General features: G+C 40.4%; 3 protein-coding genes across 6 annotated transcripts; 2 read left to right on the top strand and 1 right to left on the bottom strand.

Annotated features, from left to right (window-relative positions):
* Positions 1-736: 736 nt before the first annotated feature.
* Positions 737-14,169, top strand: Baldspot (elongation of very long chain fatty acids protein baldspot). 4 transcript variants are annotated; one of them, XM_043418159.1, is made up of 3 exons: positions 737-971; positions 8,028-8,398; positions 9,554-14,169. In XM_043418159.1, the coding sequence occupies exons 2-3, from the start codon at positions 8,073-8,075 to the stop codon at positions 10,125-10,127; spliced, it is 900 nt and encodes a 299-aa protein (XP_043274094.1). In that variant the 5' UTR covers positions 737-971; positions 8,028-8,072; the 3' UTR covers positions 10,128-14,169. The 4 variants fall into 4 exon arrangements, with proteins under 4 accessions (XP_043274094.1, XP_043274095.1, XP_043274096.1 ...); XM_043418160.1 differs by having other exon boundaries at positions 737-1,146; XM_043418161.1 differs by lacking the exon at positions 737-971 and adding an exon at positions 2,290-2,307.
* Positions 14,170-19,304: 5,135 nt separating this feature from the next.
* LOC122410123 (transmembrane protein 242) lies at positions 19,305-20,068 on the bottom strand. Its single transcript, XM_043418170.1, has 2 exons — positions 19,910-20,068; positions 19,305-19,811 (listed from the first exon to the last, which is right to left on the bottom strand). The coding sequence occupies exons 1-2, from the start codon at positions 20,031-20,033 to the stop codon at positions 19,408-19,410; spliced, it is 528 nt and encodes a 175-aa protein (XP_043274105.1). The 5' UTR covers positions 20,034-20,068; the 3' UTR covers positions 19,305-19,407.
* A 541-nt stretch (positions 20,069-20,609) lies between these two features.
* Positions 20,610-24,591, top strand: vimar (visceral mesodermal armadillo-repeats). Its single transcript, XM_043418154.1, has 10 exons — positions 20,610-20,859; positions 21,189-21,329; positions 21,422-21,655; positions 21,778-21,944; positions 22,082-22,316; positions 22,407-22,553; positions 22,634-23,029; positions 23,124-23,256; positions 23,569-23,843; positions 23,992-24,591. Exons 1-10 carry the CDS (start codon positions 20,853-20,855, stop codon positions 24,078-24,080), a joined length of 1,824 nt encoding a protein of 607 aa, XP_043274089.1. The 5' UTR covers positions 20,610-20,852; the 3' UTR covers positions 24,081-24,591.
* The last annotated feature ends 67 nt before the right edge of the window (positions 24,592-24,658 follow it).

The following is a 24,658-nucleotide window of genomic DNA, read 5'->3' as shown; positions in this document are numbered from 1 at the left end:
ATAATAATAGAATTAGTTCGTTCAGGGATGAAAATGAGCTTATATTATAGCACGGTGCCTCGCTTTTTCACATATTTTTCATTTTTTGTCACTAGCTTGAAACAAGTCCCTTTTTGTTTTTCCCTATATAAATATATATGATACAAGGGTGTCCCCGAGAAAAACGTGTATCTGCTTTTTAGTGATCTCTCCTCGCAGTGAGGCAACTGATCACTTTAAACTTTAAACACTAAAAAGTATTTGGTCAATTCGCTTGTGATGCGACGGCATCGGTATGACGATGGGTCTTCCAGAACGTTTGGAATCTTGTCAATGGACGATAAAAGGCACGTTTTCGTCATCCTTATATATCCGATGAATTTTGTCCTATGGACGACGGCCATATTGCTAAAGCCGCTGTTTCTCTCTTTCTTTTTCTCTACATCTTTTTTAGTCCCTCCAGTACAGGTTTCTCTTTCCTTCAATGGATATAATAATAATAATAATAATGATATCAGTGAGGTACATAATAATGACGATAATAATAATGACACCATACACAATAGGATTTATGCGTTTACACAAGAGACTCACTGATGCGTGTACACCACCTACAGTACACACGCGCGCATCTACGAATCGGATTCTCCCACCAGAGGTCTAAGAGAGCCCACGACGGTGTAGTACATTTATATATATACAAAGTGAGGAGGAGAAGAGAAGTGGAAGAAGGTTATACTACGGGAGGACGACTAGCTTTAACCCGGTGTACGAGTAACGATAGCGCAGTTGTCAGTTCCCTGGAGAGCGAGATAGAGAGACGGTGGAGAGTAAGGCAGGCCACTAGCCAGCCAGTAACTGCCAGTGCCAGTAGTCTCCGGCGAGTCGTCTCGCGAGTTTATGCGTGAGACATCGTCGTAATAAAATAAAAAGAAACTGCACCGAAGCAGGCCACGGAACACGAAACTTGATGTCATACACACAATTTCGGGGTGCGTGTCTTATCCAGGAATATTTAGTATAAATCTCTAGAAAAAAAAAAGAATCAAGAGTAGCGTGCGCGCGTGATTGTGTATGAGTGTGCGTGACAACGGCGCCGGAAGGTTCGATCGGTGTTTTCCCTCTCGTCTAATACGTTGGAATTGCCGGCGGACTACAAACACAAAAGTATGGAATCGAACTCGAAATCGTAAATGTACATTTTTGAAAAAATGTCCCTCGTCCCAAACGAAAAATTGGCGCTGGCCTTAAAACTCATTTTTCATGTACCGTTAGAGCTCAAAGGCGTCTCTTCGCTCGCTGCTAGTTTCGTCAAATTGATTAGGACCCGTTATAGGTACCCCATTGCGAGAGGAAGAGAGCGAGGGGAGGAAAAGGAATTAATAGAAATCTTGGTTGGACATGGAGCCTCAAGAACGTTCCACAACATTGTTAGATATTTTATTAATCGATTCGTCAGAATTTCAGACTGCTCGCGTGTGTGCTTTTTAATCGATATGTGTACATAACACATATTTTTTATAGAACATTAGACTTTTCTTGTGCCAAGTAGGAAGTGATGATATTTGTGAATATTACGTATTTCGGGAGGATCGAACGCGTGGTTTGTCCCATTTTTTATTTTCTCCATCGTGTCTCGCGGTGTGGCTCGCGCAAGAGAGACAGCCCAATATACGGTGTTGGGAGGGAAAAAAACGAACGAGAGAAGAGGAGCAGTGATCCCCGCCCTCGACTCGGTGGCACTCGGTAGTAACCGGCGTGCGTGTCACGAGCACGAGCGGCCGAATTCCTCTCGTCTCGCTTCTTTTTCCGACTCCCTCGGTTCCTGGGTTGGAAAGAATATGATCAAGGTGCCTGTCTCTCCCCCTTAAAATATCATCCTCGTTTATCCTTCACCGTCTTATTTCGCTTTGCAAAATCGAACAGAAATGTCTTTTCGAGCCTAATTAAAAAAAACCAACGTGTCCCATCGAGACGGATCTAAATTTTGCTCTCCTCGTGAGGCTGAAGTTTGCAACGTTGGAGTCCAACGAAATGATCTTAAAAAATTCAGTAATTCTCCAATTTCCTTACCTGTCGAATTTCCAATTCGTAGTTTTTCAACCTGCACTGATACTTTTTGAAATAAAAAATTGGTCAATTAAAAATGTTTTTTCCCTCATTTCGTTGGACTCCAACGTTGCAAACTTCAGCATTGTGCTCTCCTCAAACGAAAAACGGAAGCTAAGTTCACTGCTCGTCACGCCAGAAAGAGACGGAGAATTTCCTAAACGAGCGCGGCTTGCCAAAAATTCTCGAACGCTGTTTTGCTCCAGCAACATTGAGCCGGTGTGTAAAAATCGATTCTCGTAAAATTAATTTTTATAAAATCTACCCCTCAACTTGAACAACGTTGCCGTGCGTTCGTAATATTTGGGCTCACTTAACGAAATTAACGCGCCAGTGTAATATCAATATTTTTTTATTAGGTGACATAAACTTTTGTCGGTCTATCGTTGGATAGTCGAGGTATAATTCTCTAGGCACACATTTCAATCAAACGTGTGAATGGAATTTCTAGTTACGAGCGATCAGCTGGACTTTCGACCATGAAATCTCAAAATTCCTTGCCCGTGCTGTGCTCGACATCCAACAAAACATTGCGAAGTAAATAATGAATAATAAATTCTATCGTAAATAATAAACGAAAAAATAAAATAATGAAATATAAAGGAAGACAAAGGTCAACGAAGTTGAGCCTTTTCTTTGAACTTATAATCAAATTGATATTGACTGTCAGCTCGTCCTTTATTCATTGTTCGTTAACTCGTTACGGAACTTGGCATCATCGCGTGATTATTGATCCAATCTTTTGACTCAAATTCAGGTGTCAATTTCATTCGATGCGACTGACGTGCATCGTATTTTTGTGGCCGGTATCGCAACATCGCGGATTAACCGAGTTTCATCGGTCTAAATATTCTTGAGAGGAGTTTACGAAAATATGCTAAGCAAATTTAATTTGCTAAGCGAATGATTTTCACCGGGAAATTGTGTATTAAGCCAGCTCATCCACGAAGCGATTTTCGTAAGCGAGTCTTGAAATTACGAGGCTGAAGTTTGCAACGGTGGAGTCCAACGAAGTGAGCGAAAAAAACATTCGTAATTGACCAATTTATTATTTCACGAAGTATCGGTGCTGGTTGAAAAACTACTAATTGCAAACTCAACAGGGAACGAAATTGGAGAATTGCACAAATTATTGGAGGGTTTTTTTTACATAATTTCGTTGGACTCGAACGTTGCAAACTTCAGCGTCATTTGAAATTTACACAGAGTTTAATGAGATCATGCCCACCACACGAGCGTTGAACAACTGAATTTTTTGTCATGATAAGGGATTGGTGCTATTATATTCTCTCAAAATTTATAGATTTAAAAATTAACATAACTGATCAATTAGTCCGTTGTAATTATCAATTATATAAAAAAAATATCATTATTAGTAAAAATTTGACTAGTTAACTTTTTGATTTGGCAACTTTGTTGTTGGTGGAGAGATATATCTACCTTGCCAACGGTAAACCGATGACTTGTCACTCACATATGACTTGATACACATAACCAAAAATTTATTTGAATTTGAGGTTACGTCATTATTTGTGATTACAAATATTTTTGTTACCACAATATTTGTATAAATATGAACAAAAAACATCTTTCTATTAATTATACCGAGACAGTATACACGCCTGTACAGTACCGATACACTAATGTAAGCACGTCACAACTAAACACGATATACGTCGATATACATATATATAAACAGCTGATAGAGCGGTGTTGCCGATGTCGTACCGAACCTAGTATTCAACGATTCATCGTGAGCGATAATCGTAGTTAATTTATGATTTCATTCTTAAAGTTTCGGTGACCTGACATTTTTATAACGCCATTAACAAGATAAATGTTCAACGAATACGTATATGATTTAATTTTTTTTTTTTCCAGCATTTACGATCCCTTAAGATGATGGATCAGTCGGTAATCACACCTCGAATTTTTGAAATTGAAACTCTTTGACATCGTTCGTCCGATTAAAATAATAAAAATGTCATCGTACGCAGCACGATCGCAAAAATCCGATGACATTTTTATTTTTTCGATCAGACGAACGATGTGGAAAAATTTCCTTTTCAAAATTTGCAGCTATCTCTCTCGCACTCACGGTTGTGATTACCGACTGATCCATCATCTTAAATTTGATTGAAAAATCACGATCCATTTACTGCCACTACGATGTCCAATTTTTAATACTTATTTTCTTACTTAAATGTTCGGTGACCTCCCCTCAATTTTTTTTACCGTCATTTTCGAACATTTTTCTATGCTGTGTAAAAAAATCAGATTTTTCTGCAGATTTTTAAATAGTGGCCATGATCTCATTAAATGCACCGTCGACTGATACCCGTATCCAATTTTAAGGGGTTCGTCTCATTGGTTGTTGAGAGACAAACGTGTTTAAATGTGAAGAAAAATACACAGAGCTATAGGGACTGTGCGTAAAAAATCGCGTCTTTTAATATTTCTAATGAACGCTTCTTACAATGTTTATGAAAAACGTACATAAAAATAATAAAGTATATAATGAAGGTTTAGAAAAAAAATTCGAGACGATTGTCTTAAATAAAGATATATTAGGTTAAAGATTAAACTAAATTGGTAATGAGCACTCGTATAACCTCACATTTGCTTATTTCGACATTTTGTTTATTTTTAGCTTGGCTCATGCCGTCACAGCCTTCTGTCTTTTCGTTAAGAGGATGGGTCAGTCGACTAACCTCACTTGGAATTTTCGAAATCGAAATTCTTTGACACAGTTCGATCGATTAAAAAAAGGCTCTGTCAGTCGATTTTTTCCATCGTTGTTCTGCGTAGGCTGACGACGTTGAAGTTTGCAACGTTGGAGTTCGTGAACGAAAAAAAGACTTATAATTAATTGTTTTTTTTATTTCACGAATTATTGATGTGGCTTAAAAAATTATGAATCGGAAATTCGGCAGGGAAGAAAATTGGAGATTTATTAGAATTATTTGAGAATTTTTTTAGATCATTTCGTTGGACTCCAACGTTGCGAACTTCAGCGTCGTATCGACTGATCCATACTCTTAATACTTACAATGCTGAAGTTTGCGACGTTGGAGTCCAACGAGATGAGGGAAAAAACATTTTTAATTAAGCAATTTTTTTATTTCACAAAGTATCGGTGCAGGCTGAAAAACAACGAATTGGAAATTCGAGAGGAAACGAAATTGGAGAATTACTGAAATTTTTGGAGAATTTTTTCATTTTCATTTTCTCATCAACACTTTTTTCTTGATCCATTTTTATTTCCCTTTGCGCTCTCTAACGCGATTTTTGACATAAAAAATTACAGTATTTTCGCCAGGGACGAATGAAATTTGGGGTTCGGTCGGTGGCGGAATTTCATTCGCCGAAAGATAAGTTGACAAAATCTATTTATCAACTATTATTTAATTAAGGGGTAAAAATCGATCGAATTTAGACACCCGTAAAATACGATCCTTCGGGCATGACCTGCCTCAAGAAACACGACGAAAATAATCGCTGGCTCGAGATTAGAAAACTAGCGATTTCTAGTGACGCACTTATCCGAATTTTCCAATTATCGCTCCCTCGTTTCGAGTCGTGTCGCGTGACACAAGAGCTTTCACTAGTCTCACCCGTCATTATTTCATCCCGGTTCTTTCGTTCCGAACTCGTGATTAAAACTTTTTGTTTTGCCACCTCAGACGATCACCGTCCACAGTCCGGTGTTGCATAACACATCGGGTGACACTTGCACCGATTGAGCCAATCGCTGGTTTACAATTAGAGCTCGAAATCCGATTTTCCGCTCGATAAAAAATCATATAGCCGAGACCGTTGAGTCGTGGATTCTCATTGACACGTATGCCTCTGTTTTCACATTTTTTCTCGCTCAAATATGAATTTTATCCAGATGCTAATAATCCAACGAGTTTACTCGCACAGAAAATCGACCTTTTGATCCGAATGATAATTCGAATGAAAATGAGGCAATTCGAAAATAGCGCGATCGATAACGAACGTGAATGACTAAACGATTGTAAAACTGGGCACGCAACGCAACGCATTAATACGCATACATGCGAGAATTTCCGGGTACAATGTATCCCCCACCCCCTCCGTTTCTCTTTTTCGTTTCTTTTATAATTTTACCTCGAACTTGGTACTCGTGAGAAGTAATTCGATGCTCGCGATAATCTCTCCCTCGTATGTGGCTCTACGTGGACTCTCGATTAGCTCCTGCCCCCCCCCCATAAACTTGCCCTCTCTTTTCGCCTCGCACGTGTTATCAGGTTTATTCAGAGAAGCGTTGCACGACGAGCGTCATCGATCCCGTCGTGTCCGTGTGCTTTACACAACGCTCCACTCACTTGTTGACATCGAATATTTATGCGATCTATTAAATTTATTATCGCGCCCTTCAACATTTCCAAACTTTGCTGTTGAGCGAACCAGCCCGAAAATTTAACGGAGTTTCATCGAAAGGCTTGGCCCTCGGATCTCAAAATTTCTTCCCACTTTTAATGCGCACAGTTACGAGCGATTTGGGAACGGGCCTTCGAAGCGTCCGCGATAAAAGTCTTCGCGTCTCCGTGCTGCCTCATCCGGCACAGGCACGCGCGCTTCCGTTATCCAATATTCCCCCGTGTTGCCTAATCCGTACACGAAAAATCAATTTTTCATTATTTTCTCCAACGTGAAAACGCACGGGGTTTTTAACGCTTACGGGAATGTGGAGAAGAAATTTTCGTCAAATTTTTAAGCAAGGGTCAGAAAGTTTTTTTATGAACATCATTAATCGTTATAACGATTACGATAGTTGAGGCTCTTTTCGTGATTTTTTTTTCATGCCCAATAAATACGAATATCGCGACGTCGCGCGATCCACTTTTGCTTCCTGTTTTTTTGACTATACGGAGTGCCGATGAAATATTTGATGGTCACAAGGTTTAAACATGATTAAACGAACAAAATAGTTTCAGATCAAACTACAGATCCATGCTCTCCGAAAACGTTGCAGTTGAATGAAGAAAACTCTTCCAACAACGTCAATTTTCTTATCGAATAAACCATTTTTTTTCACAGTCTAGTTTAGGTAAATTGAAGCGAATTTTAATTTCTCAAATTCTCGAAAATGTGTGTCCGGATTTTGTTCTTCCAACGCTCTTCCCTCATCCCGGGAGACCGTTCTCTGCCTCCATTTATCAGAAAAATGACAGTTTTGCCAGTTAAAATCGTTCGTCCACCTTCACGACGCTGAAGCTTGCAACGTTGGAGTCCAACGAATTGGTCTGAAAAAACTCTCCAATAATTCCAGTAATTAATGCCGAATTCGGAATTCGTAGCTTTTCACTCTACACCAATGATTCGTGAAATAAAAAGTTACCGAATGACAAATCTTTGTTTCTGCTTCGTTTGGCTACTTCACCATTTTTTCCGAGAGTTTTACGAACGATAAATAATCGTCGCCCATCGCTCGATGTTACGTCGAATCGATTATAAGGAACTCTGAGAGCACGAGCCACGCCGTTGGTGTTTATGTCCCCAACGGATTTTCATTACCGTCGCGTGGATTTTTGCCCGTCATCGTAGAAGATTTTTCCTTCTTACGGACTCGCTCGTTCGTATAACCACACCGCAGACGCGAGTCGGTGGGATTGACGTGAAAATCGTTCGCGTCTCTCGGCTTCCGGTTTTCTCTTGACGAGAAGCAACAGTAACGAACGTCACGGGAGATGTTTCCGAAGCGGTAACGATTTACAGTTACTTCATAAAAATTTGCGCGTCGTTCGAGGTGCAGCTCGTTTTTTAATCGGTCTTCGGAGCCTCTCGGGGAACACGGAAGGGAAAAAAACTCGAAAACACGCACGCACGAGCGCCAATTCCAAAGTACACGTTACTTTTCACCAGTTTTCGTGATCGCACGTAATTTTGAAAGCTCTTATTTTGTTGTTTTTCAGGAGCGTCGAAGGATAAAGTGAGAGACTACAAAGGGCCTGGAGAAAATGAACAAGATGGATTATCTCGATGTGACCCAACCGAACTACTCGTACGTGTTCAATTTTGAGGAAAAATTCATTCACCAGGACACGAGGGATTGGATGACGACCAATTGGACGAATGGATTTTACGCTTGTGGTATATACATGATACTGATTTTCGGTGGCCAATATTGGATGGCCAGTAGACCGAGATACGAGTTAAGAGGTGTTTTGAGTATTTGGAATACGATGCTCGCTGCCTTCTCGATCATCGGATTCACCAGGACAGCTCCGGAACTCATTCACGTTCTGAGAAATTACGGGCTTTATCACAGCGTTTGCATACCTAGGTAAACGCGATGCTCTTCCCCTTTCGTCCTCCTCAAAAACGACGGAGCGCCGTCGGGCGTCTAGGAACAGGCTGAAAAGAGGGGGGCGGTGTCGCGGTTGAACGTTCGATCGATTCGTACTGTCCAGACGAGATTAAAAATTCTTGGGATTTATCGTTTTATGGACGTGGGTGACCGGTCGGTGCGATTATCGAGTTTTTTTTACAAAATAACTCGTCTCCTATCTTCGACGTCTGACCAAATTTCTTCGCGCACGGCCAACGTCACCAGCTTTGAGATAAAATATCTCGGAGGGAGATTGCGCAATGACAAGTTTTTACTGTATTTCCTTTTCCTCTCGCGCAGAAGATTACGACGACATCGGTGGTCATCGCAGTCTGAGAGATTCGATTCATTCGAGGTGAAGCGCGATCAATGCTCAATCGCGGGAGCCACGGGCCAAGACTGGAACTGCTGTTGTATAAAATCATTCGAGTAACGAATAAGGAGGCTCGGTATTCAGAGTGAAGAAAATTGGAGCCGGAAGGATGCGGGGTTCCTCCATTCACTCTTGATCGAGTCGCGGAAACAAATTTACACTTACGTTCTTACACTTCCAGTTTTTACAAAAGAATTATCCTCGATATAGGGAGGTCAGATTAACAAGTATTTTTGGGCCCCTTGTCCTGGATGCCAACTAGCAGCCTCTCCTCGTCGCCTTTGCTCTTTTCCCACTCCATTTTTAATTTACCTCAGTCTTCCACCTACTTTCGGCCCTCGGCACTCCTCTCAATGCTTCGTATTCTCTTCCTCTTATCGACGAACCTCGGGAAGTTGATTATAAGAAAGGGAAAAACCTCTTGCCTATTTTCGCCGCTGTAGCTTCGCGTAGTCTCCATTTTTCGGCCAATATTTTTGGTTCTCATGCTCGTTTTCCCTCGAAGCGCGTCACCGTCGTTCGTTTGGGCACTTAAAAACGAGTTATTCTCAATGTAATTAGAGAGTCCGCGGACGCGTCGAAGCTCAGCCAATGAGTAGGGAAAAATGTATTTGCGTTAAAAGTGTGGCTCGTGGGGTCGGATCGGTGAAAAAGTGTGTGCAGTCCCGCGCGGGGTAATGCCAGCTCCGTTCGAGGTCAGCACAATAAATAACGTTGTTGGTTCTCTTATGTTGCAGTTTCATCGTTCACGACCGAGTATCCGGCTTTTGGACGTGGATGTTCGTACTATCGAAATTACCGGAGCTCGGTGACACCTTGTTCATCGTATTGAGAAAGCAGCCCTTGATATTTCTACATTGGTATCATCACATAACCGTGTTATTGTACTCGTGGTTTTCGTACACCGAGTACACGGCGTCAGCGAGATGGTTCGTCGTCATGAACTATTGCGTACACTCGATAATGTACTCTTATTACGCTCTCAGAGCAATGCGTTATTCGCCACCAAAGAGTATATCCATGGTAATAACGATGCTCCAATTGACCCAAATGATAGTCGGTTGTGCCATCAACGTATGGGCATTTCAGTATCTCTCCCACGGCCAAAAGGAATGCGGAATATCGCGGGTCAACATTAAATTTAGTCTTACCATGTATTTCAGCTACTTTGTTTTATTCGCGAGATTCTTTTACAACGCCTACATCTCCGATTCTCGCGGCAAATGGGCTAAGAAATCCTTGTTCGAAGGAAACGGGAATGGGCACATCGGTGCTGCCGAATACACCAACGGAAAGCTCAAGGCCAACTAGACCTAAATATCGTTAAGCGACCGATGGAAGGAGTAAAAACGGTGGAAGAGGGAGAAAGGAGGAGATGAAAAATCAAGCCGGAAGCGCGGCGGGAGGGGGGGGGGGGGGGGACCAGATTTCGTCCGAGTAACCGGGCTCTCTGGTGGAACAGGAAGATGTACGTGAAAACGCGAGAAGAAACGATCCGAAATCGCGATTACGTCGACACGAAAATCGTACGGGAATTTCGTCTTGCCCCCCACCCACCCCCCCGAGGCAACCGAACGCATCCGGACGAACGTGAATTACCAAACGCAAACAAGAAGAAAACGATTAAAACGCACCTGATAATACGCACCGAAATGGCTAACGATGGAAAGATCGGAGCGATCGATCGGAGCGATCGAAGATGGAAAAATAGGAAGGATTTTTCTCGAGCCGGCTGGAGGAATGAAAAAAAATTTGTAAGGCGCATCAAACGTATGTGTGTTTTCGCGAGTGTCTCCCGGTATCTATTTTCACACGTATTAATGATTTTCTCGTATCCCCCCGACTTGATGCACGTATTTATTTCTCTCTCCCTCTCTTTGCCTCGCTCTCTCATTTTCACGTAGTACTTCGGAATGAGAAACGCGCGGGCGCAAGCGAGGCTGGCTTTCGGTACGATGTTCTTTCCGTGCTGGGTCCACGTTGAATTCTTCACACGAGAAACTGGGATTGAGCGAGAAAATGAGAGGAATGAAAGCAGAGAGAGAGAGAGGGAGACGTGTACCGTTGACCTACTTCGTTGCAGACGTCTCGTAGTTGAAAAACCGACGAAAAATTAGCATCGTTGGACACACAACGAGTACGATTGCAGACCATTTCATTGCGCTTTCTTTCCTATGCACAATGTTCGACAACTCAAAGATTTTTGCAATGGATTGAGTTACGAGAGAACGTGGCAATGCGACGGATGCAGGAAAACACGAAACAGTTATTTATTTATGTATGCGAATAATATTCGTACGTCACTGTATTAAGCCTTGTCTCCGTGCGAGAGGTTACAAGTGACCCTCCATTACCGAGAGATCATTCAATGTTGAGCTCTTCGTCGGAGAGCACACATACGTCTGTGCGTCACTTTGTAAATATTGGTCTTGAAAAAGTTGCTCGCTTCGCGTCGTGGAATTCATTATGTACAAAATTAACGATGAAAAAAGGAAGAATTAACGCGTGTGACGCGCATCGATGCTAATTGAGCGAAGAATCTTTTCATCGGTTTCAAGAGATGTCAAAATCTGAGAAACGTCGAAGCATCGAAGACAACGCGAGCGACAAGGAACTAGGCAAAAATATGATTTCAACGGGGAGCTCGTTCCGGTAGCAGTGAGAGAAAGAGTGCGGATTTTTTTTAAAAAAACTGCCTCAACGTTAATTAACAAATGTTGTAGAGGAACGACCTTTTGAATGAAACAGTCGTAACCGCGACGGAATGTGAGGGAAAATAAAGACAGTATAATTGAAAGAGGTACAAATTCTGAAAATCTCCAATGTGAGCTGACGCAAAGAGAGCGTTGATTGTTCGTGCATCGATGGAAAAGATTTTTTTAATTTTCAAATAATTTGACGCGTAATAAACGAAATTTCGACTCGTCCTCGGACGGAGAGCGACTTGAGAAACGTTAATGGCCAAATTTCGTAACGAACAGCGACGATGGATAGCTTGAAATTTGTCGAATCAAGGGAATAGAATATGTGCGTAAGCGTGGGCTTGTGTACGCGCGCGTGTTTTCACCTCGCTCACGGGCGAAGCATCTTCGACAGCAGCGATGGTAATCGATCGAATTGGACAAAATTTCCAGTTATTTTTAAGCATTTAATTTATCATTGAAATGAGGATGATCTAACGTATAGCAAACAATATTTATTGTAAAAAAAATAATAAGAAAGAAATCGTCAACTTTTTTTTTCTTCTTTTTCGAACGATGCCCATACCTGCTCCGATACTGCTTTCTTCACATCGAGTTTAAAAAATACGTGATTCACCGACTCGGAGTTTTTGCATTTTACCATTTTGCGAATACTTGAAACGTCGTGGTCAAGTTATTGTCCGGTTTGGTGCTGCGGCGCGTATATTCATGATTTTCCGTAACGCTGGTATCGAAGGTTCCGTCACTCCGCAGCCGGTGCGACGTCTTCATTTTTTTCCTCGTACTGAAATCGAGAGTACCGTCGTCCGGTCAATAAAATCGGAAAAGAAAAGGAAATAAAAAGTGTGCGAAGACTTGTAAATTCTTGTAAAAGCTGAAAGAAAGAGCCAACAAGACGAGAGTTGACTTGGCCGTCGATACACGTTGAACGACGCGTACCCACTTTTCCTTAAACGAGTGGTTTTGTCGTATAAAAAAAGTATGCATTTTTCGAGAGTTGTATAGTGTCGGTCGGCGCCGGTAGGCGGCTAGCTGAGAAGAGCCGAAAAATGAGAAGAACGGCTGGAACAACGCGATTCAACAATGGCGGCGGACAGAAGAGTCTGTACTCTTGCGAAGGCTGTGCGCGTGTATCGTGTGTTCTGGCGAGCATACATTTGTATGAAAAACGAGTTGATTAACGGTTGTATGATGTATCAACTATTTATTATATTAAGGTCGAGTTGTAACGAGATTGCCGGAGGATACAATCGTTCGATATTTGCCAACGACGGTCGAGCTGCTGAGCGCGATGATTTTTTTAGTTATTCGGCGGAAGAGAGGCCAAGAACAATGCCCGCGAGAGGCTTACGTTAGCGAAAAATTTCCATCACAATATGCAGTCTCATTGGTTCACCGGGAAAACACGCGATTCCAATTTCGACGCTTGCCAATCCGATCGCCGATTTCTAACCGCTCTACGTTTAACCTTAAAAACAACCGAACGTCAGCTTCGGAGCAGTGTTGATATGAACTTAACGAAGAGCTTAGTAAACTTATATTCAATGATAATGGTGGATCGATTCGATGATGATAGATATCGAAGCGCGATTCACTCGATGTTGCAGCAGCAGGCGCATCTCATAGCGATTCGAATTTCGTTCGAGAAATTTGATGTCAAATATATTTACGCGACAACTTGCGCAAGTACGAGTCATGCATTGGCGGGAAAGTGCGATTGACGCGAGAAAAAATAATGCTTATTATATTGAAAAAATATTGTCACGCTCCGCGTCGATCCGGAGTTTTCTTTCACGATTCAGAACAAATCGCAAACTCGGACAAACGAACGAACAATGGAACGACGAAGAAGCATGTTTGCCGAAACTCGCACGTTTCGTTTTCCCTACTGGCTCGTTCGCGTGTAATGCGCCATAATGATAATAAAAGACAAAAAAAACTGTTTCTCGTATCCCGGGTTCTTAGAGAACAAATGTTTATTCCGTATACGGAGTATTCTTTTGAGATTCGAAATAATATAGCGCGGAAAAGCTCTCACGCGAACGCCTCGAACGAGCGGTCCGGCTACCGTTCGTTCGAACAAAATGAAGAGAATTTTGTTTTTTTTCGTCCCCGATACCGGTTCTGCATACGAGCTTCAATTGTATCGGGATTTATCACCATAGTACGTGCGAAAAAGGTAGATATCTGTTGTCGTATTATATTCTTCATCCGTGGGATGATTGTTGTCATTTGTATTTAACGCGCATCGAAGATAAAATAACCTCAAAAATGTCACCTACCGAAAGTCGACTTCGAGCGCGAGTCTCATTATTGCCAATATGCTCTTTTTTGAGTGTACGTGGTAGGTTTGGGAGAGGGATGTGTACATAATAAATTGTACATATATTTTTAATGCGAAAAATTGTGAGCATAATATATTGCATTACTATTAGTATATTCGAGCGGGGAATATTATTTCTTTTGTATATTTGGTGGGTGCGTGCGTGCGTGCGTGCCTGAGTTTGAGAATAAAAACTCTCGTACAGATGCATGGAATACATGATCTTACTCGTAAGCCTATAAAATAATGCTCAAATCCGTAAGAAATGTGCACAATACGATTTAAAAATGAAACAAAACCAAATAAAAGAAAACATTGTGGAACAAAAGACAACGTCGTACATGAATTTCTGTAAATTGCTTGCGTCAAGGATCGAGTCGCTGATGAATAAACATACGCGAGGCAAAAAAAGCAGATAACTCTTTGGTGGAAAGGGATGCGAAGCAAATAAGGCAATTAAACTGGCTAATGAAATCGGACGATTGAATAATGCGGTTGCGTGAGATTGATTAATTTATCGAAATCGTCGATCGATCATCGTTCGTATTTTCCTGATGGCGGCGAACGACCGAAAGCCTAAAACGGAGGGTCGTTGCGAGACGAAGCAGAAATATAGAGAAGTACGAAAAAAAATACATGTGAAGTGAAATATACATTTTGTTAGTTATCCTCGTGATTCGTAGTCTTGACGCAGGTACGCCGACACTCCGAGTAAAAAACGCGTACGTCACGAAGTGCTCAACGGCTTGCACACCTGAGAAGTAGGAAAAGAATATTCGTGTCCGACGACACGCCAATGATATGGATTTCATAGGTCGATTATAATAACGCGACGAATCTCAACGCTATTGGAAAAAACTTTTGGGGAAATTATTTAGAAAATTACTATCCCAGAGGCACTTTCGATGCTTTTTTTTCTGTTTTCCAGACGTCACAGTAAACGGCTCACACGTTCATGGTATTTGAAAGAGGTCGAACTTAACCTCATTTGGATTTTTTTTTTTTTTTTTTTTTTTTTTCAAAATTAACCACTTTTTATGTTTCGAACGTAGTTTGTTTTCACTCTTTAATGGTAGTTTGAAAGTACCGAAATTCGACTGTGTCGGTGAACACGGAAAAGGCATTACTGGGCTCGGACGGCAAAGATCGGCTAGACGAGCGAGGAATAGGTTCGAAGTTTATTTTACGTCCGTCAATTTTTTGGCTTTGAAAAGTTTTTTGTTTCTCGAATCTCTGAATTTCAGGCGCTCCGCCACTAATAATATATTGACCATTGATTCGTTGTAATTTTCAATTTGCTTGCATCATGTTTGACCGGTTCATTATTATTTGTCCTCGCGTGTTTGATCGAGCTGGTCGTTGTTGTGCAAATATTCAATCGAAAAAAAAACGACTCGAGTCTGCGTCTTTTCCTCGGGAGTGGAAAAATTCCATGACTCGCTATTTATTTCGCGCGTGTTTGTACTTTTTTCCAATTTTGTCGAGGACACGACCGGGAAGATAAGCGTGTACAATTATTATCATTTTTTTGGTCTTCATTTGTCTTTCAGGCGTGTTGCACCTTCGAAATAACCTTCGTAGTACGTGAGGCGTCTCAATTTTTCAAGATTTTGAAATAAATGTACGCGTTGCGACCGAATTTATTATTAAACGGCCCGAAATCGAAACGCCTTTTTCGGTAACGCCTCTCAGCGCTCGATGCGATATAAAATGCTGGCCATTCGAGCCGATTCGGACGGATTTAATTATACTGCCGATTACGGCGGACGAAAGGGAAATTAAGGTATTCACCCGAGAGGGTCGATGAAAATTCATAAAGAACAAAACTGTTTCTTTTTCATGAGTTGCACTAAGCGGTTGACACATATGCGAGAAACCTCTTGGCCCCCTCGAGAACAATCGAGTGCGCGCTACGTTCACCTTTTCGTACGACCCGGGCCGCGCTCGACCCACCTCCGTTTCCTCGTAGTTATTGCATTGTAGATTAATGAAGTTCGTTCCACTGAAGTATACGGGTCACTCGAATTCTCAATATTCGTATCTACATTTGTGCTGAATTGCTGTTCGGTAGGCGACTTCGCGACGAGCCCGTCGAGTCGACAGTTTATTATTATTATTTTCCGATGTAAAAATCACACTGTTTATATTCTGACGATACATGTAAACGTAATTTATAAACAATAAAAACACGATAAATCTTTGTAGAAACCAACTGAGCTAGCGAATCGAACATTAATTTTAAAAATCCGGTCCCGTTGCTAGGACGATAATCCGGCACGCGGGCCGGGCCCCACGAGCAGCGAACTATCCGCTCGAATATTACAGCCGGTAGAAATAAAAAATGGCGACGCGCGGTTTGGGTGAAAAGCTCGAGTCGAGGAAGATACGAATTCGGGTTAACGCTTATCGAGGGAGACAACGGTTGACACAGTTCGCAGTACAGTTCCACGTGTTTGCTCGACACCCTCCCGCGGCAGTGTTGCCTCTTGTTGTTTTTCATTAATCAGGTCAACCGGAGACGTTTGGTATAACGACACACGAGAGCGGAGGTGAGAGGCGGAAGCAGACTATGAGCAATGGTTTCGTAGCAGCTCGAGAGGCAATAACCTCTTGACCAATATGAATAGTGAAATTTTTTTTTTAATTTCGCTCGTCTTTCGAATTTGTCTGTCGCGATCGATCCGAGGATAAATACAGACGAAAATTGGAAAAAAAATGGTGGAACTTGTTGTGTGTATGCGTTGCGGGAGATGCGCAAAGGAAGATCGTGCGTTACTTTTGTGATTCAAAAAAGCAACTAAACTCTTTTGCTCTTTTGATGATCAAAGAAACGATTAAAATTTATTCTTCCAATTATTAAAATAATGTGTTACTTATTATTTGTTGAGATTGATCAATTTTTAATACCAAGATAGCGGTTAAAATACTCTCGTAGTTGAATCGTCAAGCAAAATGTGACAACAGCCGTTTTCTATTTATCGCCGTTTATGTCGTATCACCCGTTAACCTCAAATAAGTATTTTTCTTTTTCCATTTCCAAGTGATTTTAATCGGTAACAAGACTTTCTCGAGACATCATTGATATCCAAAAACATTATATTTTCTTATTTTCGTTTTTGGCTCTTCAAAGTTGGCAGGATCCTATTTCATTGAGTACAAATCGTCGCGCAGGCAGTGTGCCTGTCGTAAGAGCCTGTGTATAACCTTTCAAAAAATGTGATTTCCGTTAATTGTTTTCTCGACAACTAGACGATAGATCCTATAATGATTCCGGGAATGGATGCACGCTGAAATTTGGAATTTTCGATTTCCATTTTTCCTTAAGTGCGGTAGAGCTAGCTGAAGCTTTCTCTTTGATTACGTGGCGGCGTCGAGTCGCTAGCTCATCTCTCGACGAGACAGTGAGATATGGCCGATTCGAAGAAAATTTACACCGAGTTGATCCTTACGATTTATTCGGTCAATACAGCAGCAGACCGCGAAAAGGATATTTTCTATCGGGTATGCAAAAAATGACAGGCGAGTGAAAAAATAGGATGAAATGAGATGTTAAATCGTTGCAATAGCGCGGTGGAACGGGGAGCTGAGCTCTTTGGTGTTTGTAGTCCGTAGCCGCGGACGCGCGATATGTCTGAACCTCCTAATGCGTTTAAGGGTTAATCGCACTGGCGGGTGGCCGGCTCGACAGATACAAAGAAGCCTTATTCTTTTCTTTCACAACCCTATAGGCGCCCCATGGAATTATCGAGAGAGTTGTATACTAAGGATGATGTATGACAGCTCAACTCCTCTAATCGCGGAGGGAGAAAAAAAAAGCATTTTGTACGATCCCGTGTTACTGACTTTGACCTTGCACGTCACTGTGCGGTCATCGGACGATCTCGCCTGCGAGCTTGGACTTGAACTTCGTACACATATGTTATCGATGAACGGAGGTCACGGGATAAAGATTCACGCATTCGCCACTCGCCGTTATTTTATTTTTATCGTAAAAACGAATTTTACAACTCCAATAACCACTCATAAGATTAGCATTTTCAAAAACAACACAAACGCAGCGACGAGCAAAAAAATACGCATTTGGGGCTCTGACGTCTGTAAAATCGTTTGTCGGTTATATTTGAAAATAATGATGTTTTGTTGTAATAATCACGCGAGTACTGCACCTAAGAATTGTTATTTTATCGAAACTAAAAACTTTTTCACGTTTCTTCTCTTTTTTATTTCACATGAATCTAGCTACGAGCATAAGGATTGAGCTATTGTCGGAAGTTGAGACTTACACGCGTGCTTTTGTCCCGTTTTGATTCCAATGGTACGATTGGCTCTTGTCAAGTGACCTTATACGTGATCATGTCGCGTGTTGTCTGACGACACAGGCGTGATGGAACCGGTGTGGCTTTTGTATCGAATAACTTCCGAAACCATGTATTACGTGGTGTGCGTGCGACTATCGCTATATGAAAATTCAAACGAAGATCGATCAAGTTAAAACATACAGTTTAAAAAAAAAAATACGTTGCATCAGCGAACCGCACATTACATTTACATCGTAAGGGATGAAACAACCCAATGATGTTATTCTATATCCCTATGAACATTATTGTAATACGTTTAGCATCGTGGCTTTTAAAAACTTTTTCGTTCGATAGGTTATATCGTGTGAGCATCGATGAATTTTTTTTTTTTTTATGTATACGGTCGTGTAAACATCAATTTTTGCAACGATCTCGAGCCAAATTTCCGTACTATTTCCAAATTTAATTTCATAACCTACAAAATTTTTTGTTAAACACTATTGTGGACTCGTGCATAAATGTAAATCGTTTAGAAAATAGATAAGGATATAATTAAAATAACGACAACAAATGAATGAATATGCGAATAAAAAAATATGAAATATAGAAAATTGATAAAAGTGCTATAGCAAGAGAGCACACTTTTGTGCTTCTTTTTTATCCCAAATTATTACAAAAAAGAAAACTGCAGATTGATGGGTTAAATAAAAAACTGAGGCATTTTAGTAAGCTTTAACTTGAAATGCTAATATTTGATTATCTATGGAAACAAAACAACACGCACTTATCTCAAAGGCGACTTCTGTCGCGCCGAAAGTAAGAACTTTGCACTTTTCTGCATTACGTAAAGTTGAAAAACATTATTCAAGGATGGACTTGGAATAAATTTTCTAGACAATGGCATAGTAATTATAATCCAACTACCATTAATATCGAATTTCGGTGGTATATTTGCAAAGCATTTGAACACTAGGCAGAGTCAGAACTACACTTTCTACAAAGTCACAGTGCAAAGTAATAAAGTGCAAACTCGCGAATGATGCTTATCTGTAGCCTCTTGAATAGTGTTGTTAGATTTTGAATAAACGTAATAGCTGCAGGAAGGCTGGGCAAGATTAAATTGAAATGACTGGATGTGAATTGAATAAATGGTTCGTTGCTACAATTGGATCATGAACGTTTGATAAGACAAAGCTCTGTATTTTCATTAAAACTGTACATTATAATAAGTAAATTTTTTACACGTAGGAAACACCACCAATGGGTTTCTATTTGGTGCTTTCTGGTCCAGTCTTGCCCCAGTCTTCGGATACATAAGTCAACAAGTCTGTGAGTCCGTCGAATTCAGTCCGGCTCTGAGGTGGATAGTTTTTTGGGATTGTTGGCAAAATCGAAGCCATTTTAAATCGAAACTCTTGGAAATTATTGGCACCTGAAAGTTTCCATATGCCATAGACGATAAGCCCACATCCTCCTATCGCATATACGCTACCCCAACCAAGAGCTCTTAGAGCCAAAGAAGCTCCGCTCTCGGCTCTCGCTGCTGTGTTACTTTTTACTCCAATAACGCCTTCTTCAAAGAACTTTGGATCTTGTTTTCGAGCTGCTGATAGAGTTGTACCAAATCCTATTATCGCCGAGATTCCCGTAACAGCGGTCAGAAATATTCCACCTATGGGTAACGACCTATTTCAAATTTTTACTATTTTCAGGTTAAGTTTATTTTAAACCTCACAGCCTTGTTATTTGGTATTGACCGGGTAAACTAACCGTAAATCTTTTCTTTTGTACTATCGTCATTCTGTGATTTCGTTATTGACAACTTGTTAATTCCTATTTCATCACTTGTACTTGTATCGTTTAATATCACCAAAACATCACTGTTTGTCGCCATCTTTGAATTTTTTGAAAGCAGACGTAGTTCTCATCATTGTCGTCGTCGTTGTGGCGTCGTCCGTGGCTTTGTCCTGTGACGAAACCTCCATGAACTTGGCCGACTGATGTTGAATTTCTCACTTTTTTTTCGTGTTATTCATGAATTTTTTAATTACATATTAACTCCACACCGATTTTAATTTTTAATTTTTCTATTTATCTAATTTTCGACAAGCGTCAATTTTGATTTGACAATCATCGATAAGAGCCGAAAATGATTTCACTAAAAAAAAGTTAAAAATCCAAAATCAATCGGCCAAGTTCATGAAGGAGGTTGTGAGGGATTCGTAATTCGTCACTAGATAATGCGCTTATTTTCTTTGCAAAATAGCCGCGAAAGCACAAATTTTTTTTATACTTGTACTTTGTACGCGTACACTTTTGAAGAATTTATCATTAATTAATGAATAATTTAAGAAAATGGGAGGAACGTGGATGATTGCTGGCACAATTACATTTGCCTTCTTATAGGTTTGACGGGCAAGTCCATATTTGTTACTTATTTCAAATTTGAATTTAAAGCTGCTACGCTTCAAACTACCGCCGCTACTACCGCTGTTGACAGAGAGGACGACGAGTTCAATGGATGTATCTGTTGGTGGGGTGGACGGAAGGAAAAAACAAAGTGTTTGACGTAAAACTAACCGCGTATAGATACATGTGTTTATTTACACCTGTCAGAATTAGTGTTCGAAATTCAATCGGCCGCATACGGTGAAAAAAAAATCCAACTGTCACGACAGATTCGACTTTCAGTGGAAATTACATAGGTGGGGGAATGGAAGGTAAGCATCCAGAATATGATAAAGGATATTTACCGACTATTTAACTTTTCATGCGGTACGTCAAGATGAAATATATGATGGTTTATACCGCCTCTCTCAAGACTCTCTTCAGCCATCAACATTTTGTATTGTTCCACAATTTTGATTTTTTCATAATGTCTTATATACTTCATTACTGAATGAAATTCCGCTTCATATCTAATGAATTATATTCAATGTGAAATAACGAATGAATAAGTAAATTGTTGAAATTTTCAATAGCAGACTGAATGAAAAAAAAATAATTCTAAGCTTTGAGAAATTAATAGAAACTTTGGGTAAAATTTAAGGTGAAACAAGAGAAGATATCGACACTCTGATCGATCGGTTGCGCCAAATACAGCTCAAGTATGATGAAAAAAATGATGAGGATCTTAATATTATTGAAGTACTCGATACTTTTGGCTGTATCGGCAATATATCCATCCAAGGTATATCAAATTTCATTGTTTAAGATGAATGTTTATTCTCCCATTTAGGGTTTCTACTGATTTGACTCATCATTTTTATGTGTATTTTGCAGATGATTCCAACGTTGAGATAGACGATATTTTTTTAAAACTCTTGCACAATGAATCTAGCAAAATTGTTGCAAAAACAGCAAAAGCTATAGCCGAGATAGCGAAAACAGATAGAGGGAGGGAAAAATGTACGGACAGCAAACTCACTGAGAAATTGATGGAATTGTTGAAGAGAGACGACATTGAAGTTGTCACTCAAGCCACAAGGGCATTGAGCAATATTTGCTATGAGAATGGTATTTTCTTTGGTATTATGCATTATTCTAATCTAAAAACATCGATAGTTTGTTCTCCATCCGGTTGCAATGCTGGTAAACCGGACAAGAGAACGATAACATAATGAGATTGATATTTTCAGAAAAAGGTAACAAAATGGTGCAACAAAATAATGGCCTGAGTCAAATACTGACAATTCTCCAAAGGAGTGTAAATCTAAACGGAACAGAGGGTGCAGCTTTATTGAGAACAACAGCTGCTGGATTTTTATTGAATTTTTTAGTCGACCAAAGTTCCTTGCAGGAAAAGGTAACATTTGTAATCAATAACTGCGATAAACTCGTATTAAAACTCGACAATATTCCATGCGAGATCATGAAATCACACAAGACATTTTGTAGTTGAATGTGTAAACTGTTGATTGAAGTGAGTCTGTACATTCGCAGGCACTAAAAGCAGATGTTATACCGATAATCTGCAGCGTTTTAGAGGTAGACGGTACGAACAACGATGGTAAAGCAGCGATGCACGCTCTTTTGACTCTGGGTCTTTTCAATGATTCGGGAAATCAGTTTCTCGATGAAAGATTGTGCAAAATTCTCGTTGATATTCTGGCGAAACCTGTTCTATCTGAACTTTCAGAAATGTGTCTCGAGCTGGTGCATGGACAAGCTGAGAATGGTAATTAATCCATAGTAATAGAAAACTCGAGTAACAATGATGCTTCTCAAGCATGTCCTTTTTTTTAAAATTCTCATAATTATTTTTTAGAGAACGCCAAGCTTCTATTTGCAAAGACTGGGTTTTGTGAGCTACTTTTGCAATTGATCGAGAAATACGGGCCACGATGTACGGACGAGGAAACGAGATCCATTCTCAAAGTCGCTTGCAATTTAATTGTGCTTATACTAACCGGAGGTAATTCCATTCCTAGTCTCGATCAGATTGCATCATTTGGGTCGTGGCTGGAGTTTTTAATTTGTCTGTCATTTGCGTAGATGAGAGTATGAACTTGTTGTACGACGGTAGTAACGGAAAAGTTTACAAGAAACTTGTCGAATGGCTCGATAGTACGGATGAGGATTTACAAGTGACTGCTATTTTGGCAATGGGGAACTTTGCCAGCACAGACGCTCACTGTCAATTAATGGTGGAACAAGGGATCCATCGTAAACTATTGCAATTACTTGGCGACGACGTCGGTAAAAATGGTGGAATTAGATTTCAGCATGCTTTGCTGAGCGCTCTACGAAATCTCGTTATTCCAGCGAGTAACAAACCGATTGTACTCGCCGATGGCCTCGTCGATGTTGTTTATCCAATGCTGGAGATCCCAACATTCCCCGTCGTTTTTAAATTACTAGGAACTCTCAGGATAGTCATTCAGGGACAGCGTAAGCATATGATGTGTAAATTCTTGGAACTTATCGGTCCTTTTTATTTCTATACACGTTTTCCAATGCTCTGCGTGTTTTCTTTATCCTGCAGAGGAGGCTGCGATATTATTGGGAAAACGTGACGATCTAGTCAAAAAAGCAGTAGCCTGGTGCGCTACGGAAGATGATGCCGGAGTTCAGGGAGAAGCAAATCGATTGATCGCTTGGCTCGTTATTCACAGCAGGTACTATTTTTCAACGTATACCCAATTTCCATCTGAATTACACCTTTGTTATCTAACAAATTAATTAATCAGTTTAAATCTGATTCGAATTGCACTTGACGCTATGAAATATACTGAAATTTCAACTCAACTCAACTTGCTGATTCATACCTTCGGCAGAAATCAGATCTTGAAATTAAAGGAATTGGGTTTCAAGTTTTTTTTTGTCAGCGAGTATATCGGAAGTGAATTGGAAAAAAAGTGATTCGAAAATGATCTTACAATATTTCACGATTGTTATATTTTTGATAAACAGCGAAAACAAATTTGCAGGGATAAGGAAGTCGTGGCAAAAATAATAAAATACGGAGGAGTGGAACATCTCGTCAAAATGATAACCGCGCAACACGCGCTTATGCAAAACGAAGCACTGATGAGTCTATCAATATTGTCGGCGATATCTCTGATAGAATCAGAAGAAGCCCTTATTCAAGCCGAAGTAGGCCAGGCGCTTGTGCAATTTTTTGAGCAGAAGGATCCGCAACCCGATCCAGCTTTAACGAGCAATGCGCTCACACTAACTTCCAACCTACTCAAGTCCAAATCAGGTAATTATTGTGGCTGTTTTTAATGGAATTCGGGGTCGCGCTTGGATCGACCATTGTAATTGTAACTATATTGTAACGAATACTCTAATCTCAAACGAGAGATGGAAAGTAAAATCGAGGGCGCAAATTTTTATTGTTTTGCTTGCAGAAGTTTTGATAGAGCAACTGCAGAAATCCGTAGGCCGTGTGTGTGAGAGGGGTTCGATCGTAATTGCGACTGAACCGACGACAGCTTGAAGCATTCTCTCCTCGTATCTCATCTGTACAGAACGAAAACGAAAAACATAATAATAAGCTGGAATAAAGATAAAATTGATGAGCCATTATCCGCTGTCACAGACGCATCGCACTGTGAATAATTGATGAGTTAATCAACAAACGGGACTCGCCTCAAACGTTTATTCAGAGACTGATATCTATCTATACCGACCTCAACCGATGAATAAGGAAAAGAGAAGCCCCATAGAATCATCAAGTCAGAGAATGACGATTATTTATTTTACTACAAGGTTTATGTATATGTACTTTGGATGCGTGACGAGCGAGAATCAAATATCTAAAAGATTGCGAATAAAAAAAGAATGTTTGGTAGATTCGAAATTGTGTTATATTTTCATGAGGGAGGGCCGACGACGTTTATATTTTATGATATGCGGTTGTACGACTATAAACAACGGGGCGATCGAGAATCCAACGACGATATTATTCTCATGTAGATTTTCTCGAATAAAATTATGTGGCTGTATCATTGATTCTGTTTACTCACTTCGTTTTTAGATAGCGCGCAATGAGATAAAAACAGCGTATAAAATTTT

The sequence above is a fragment of the Venturia canescens genome, chromosome 4, assembly GCF_019457755.1.
Source record: "Venturia canescens isolate UGA chromosome 4, ASM1945775v1, whole genome shotgun sequence".
Lineage (NCBI taxonomy): Eukaryota > Metazoa > Arthropoda > Insecta > Hymenoptera > Ichneumonidae > Venturia > Venturia canescens.
This window is presented reverse-complemented; position numbering and strand designations above follow the sequence as displayed.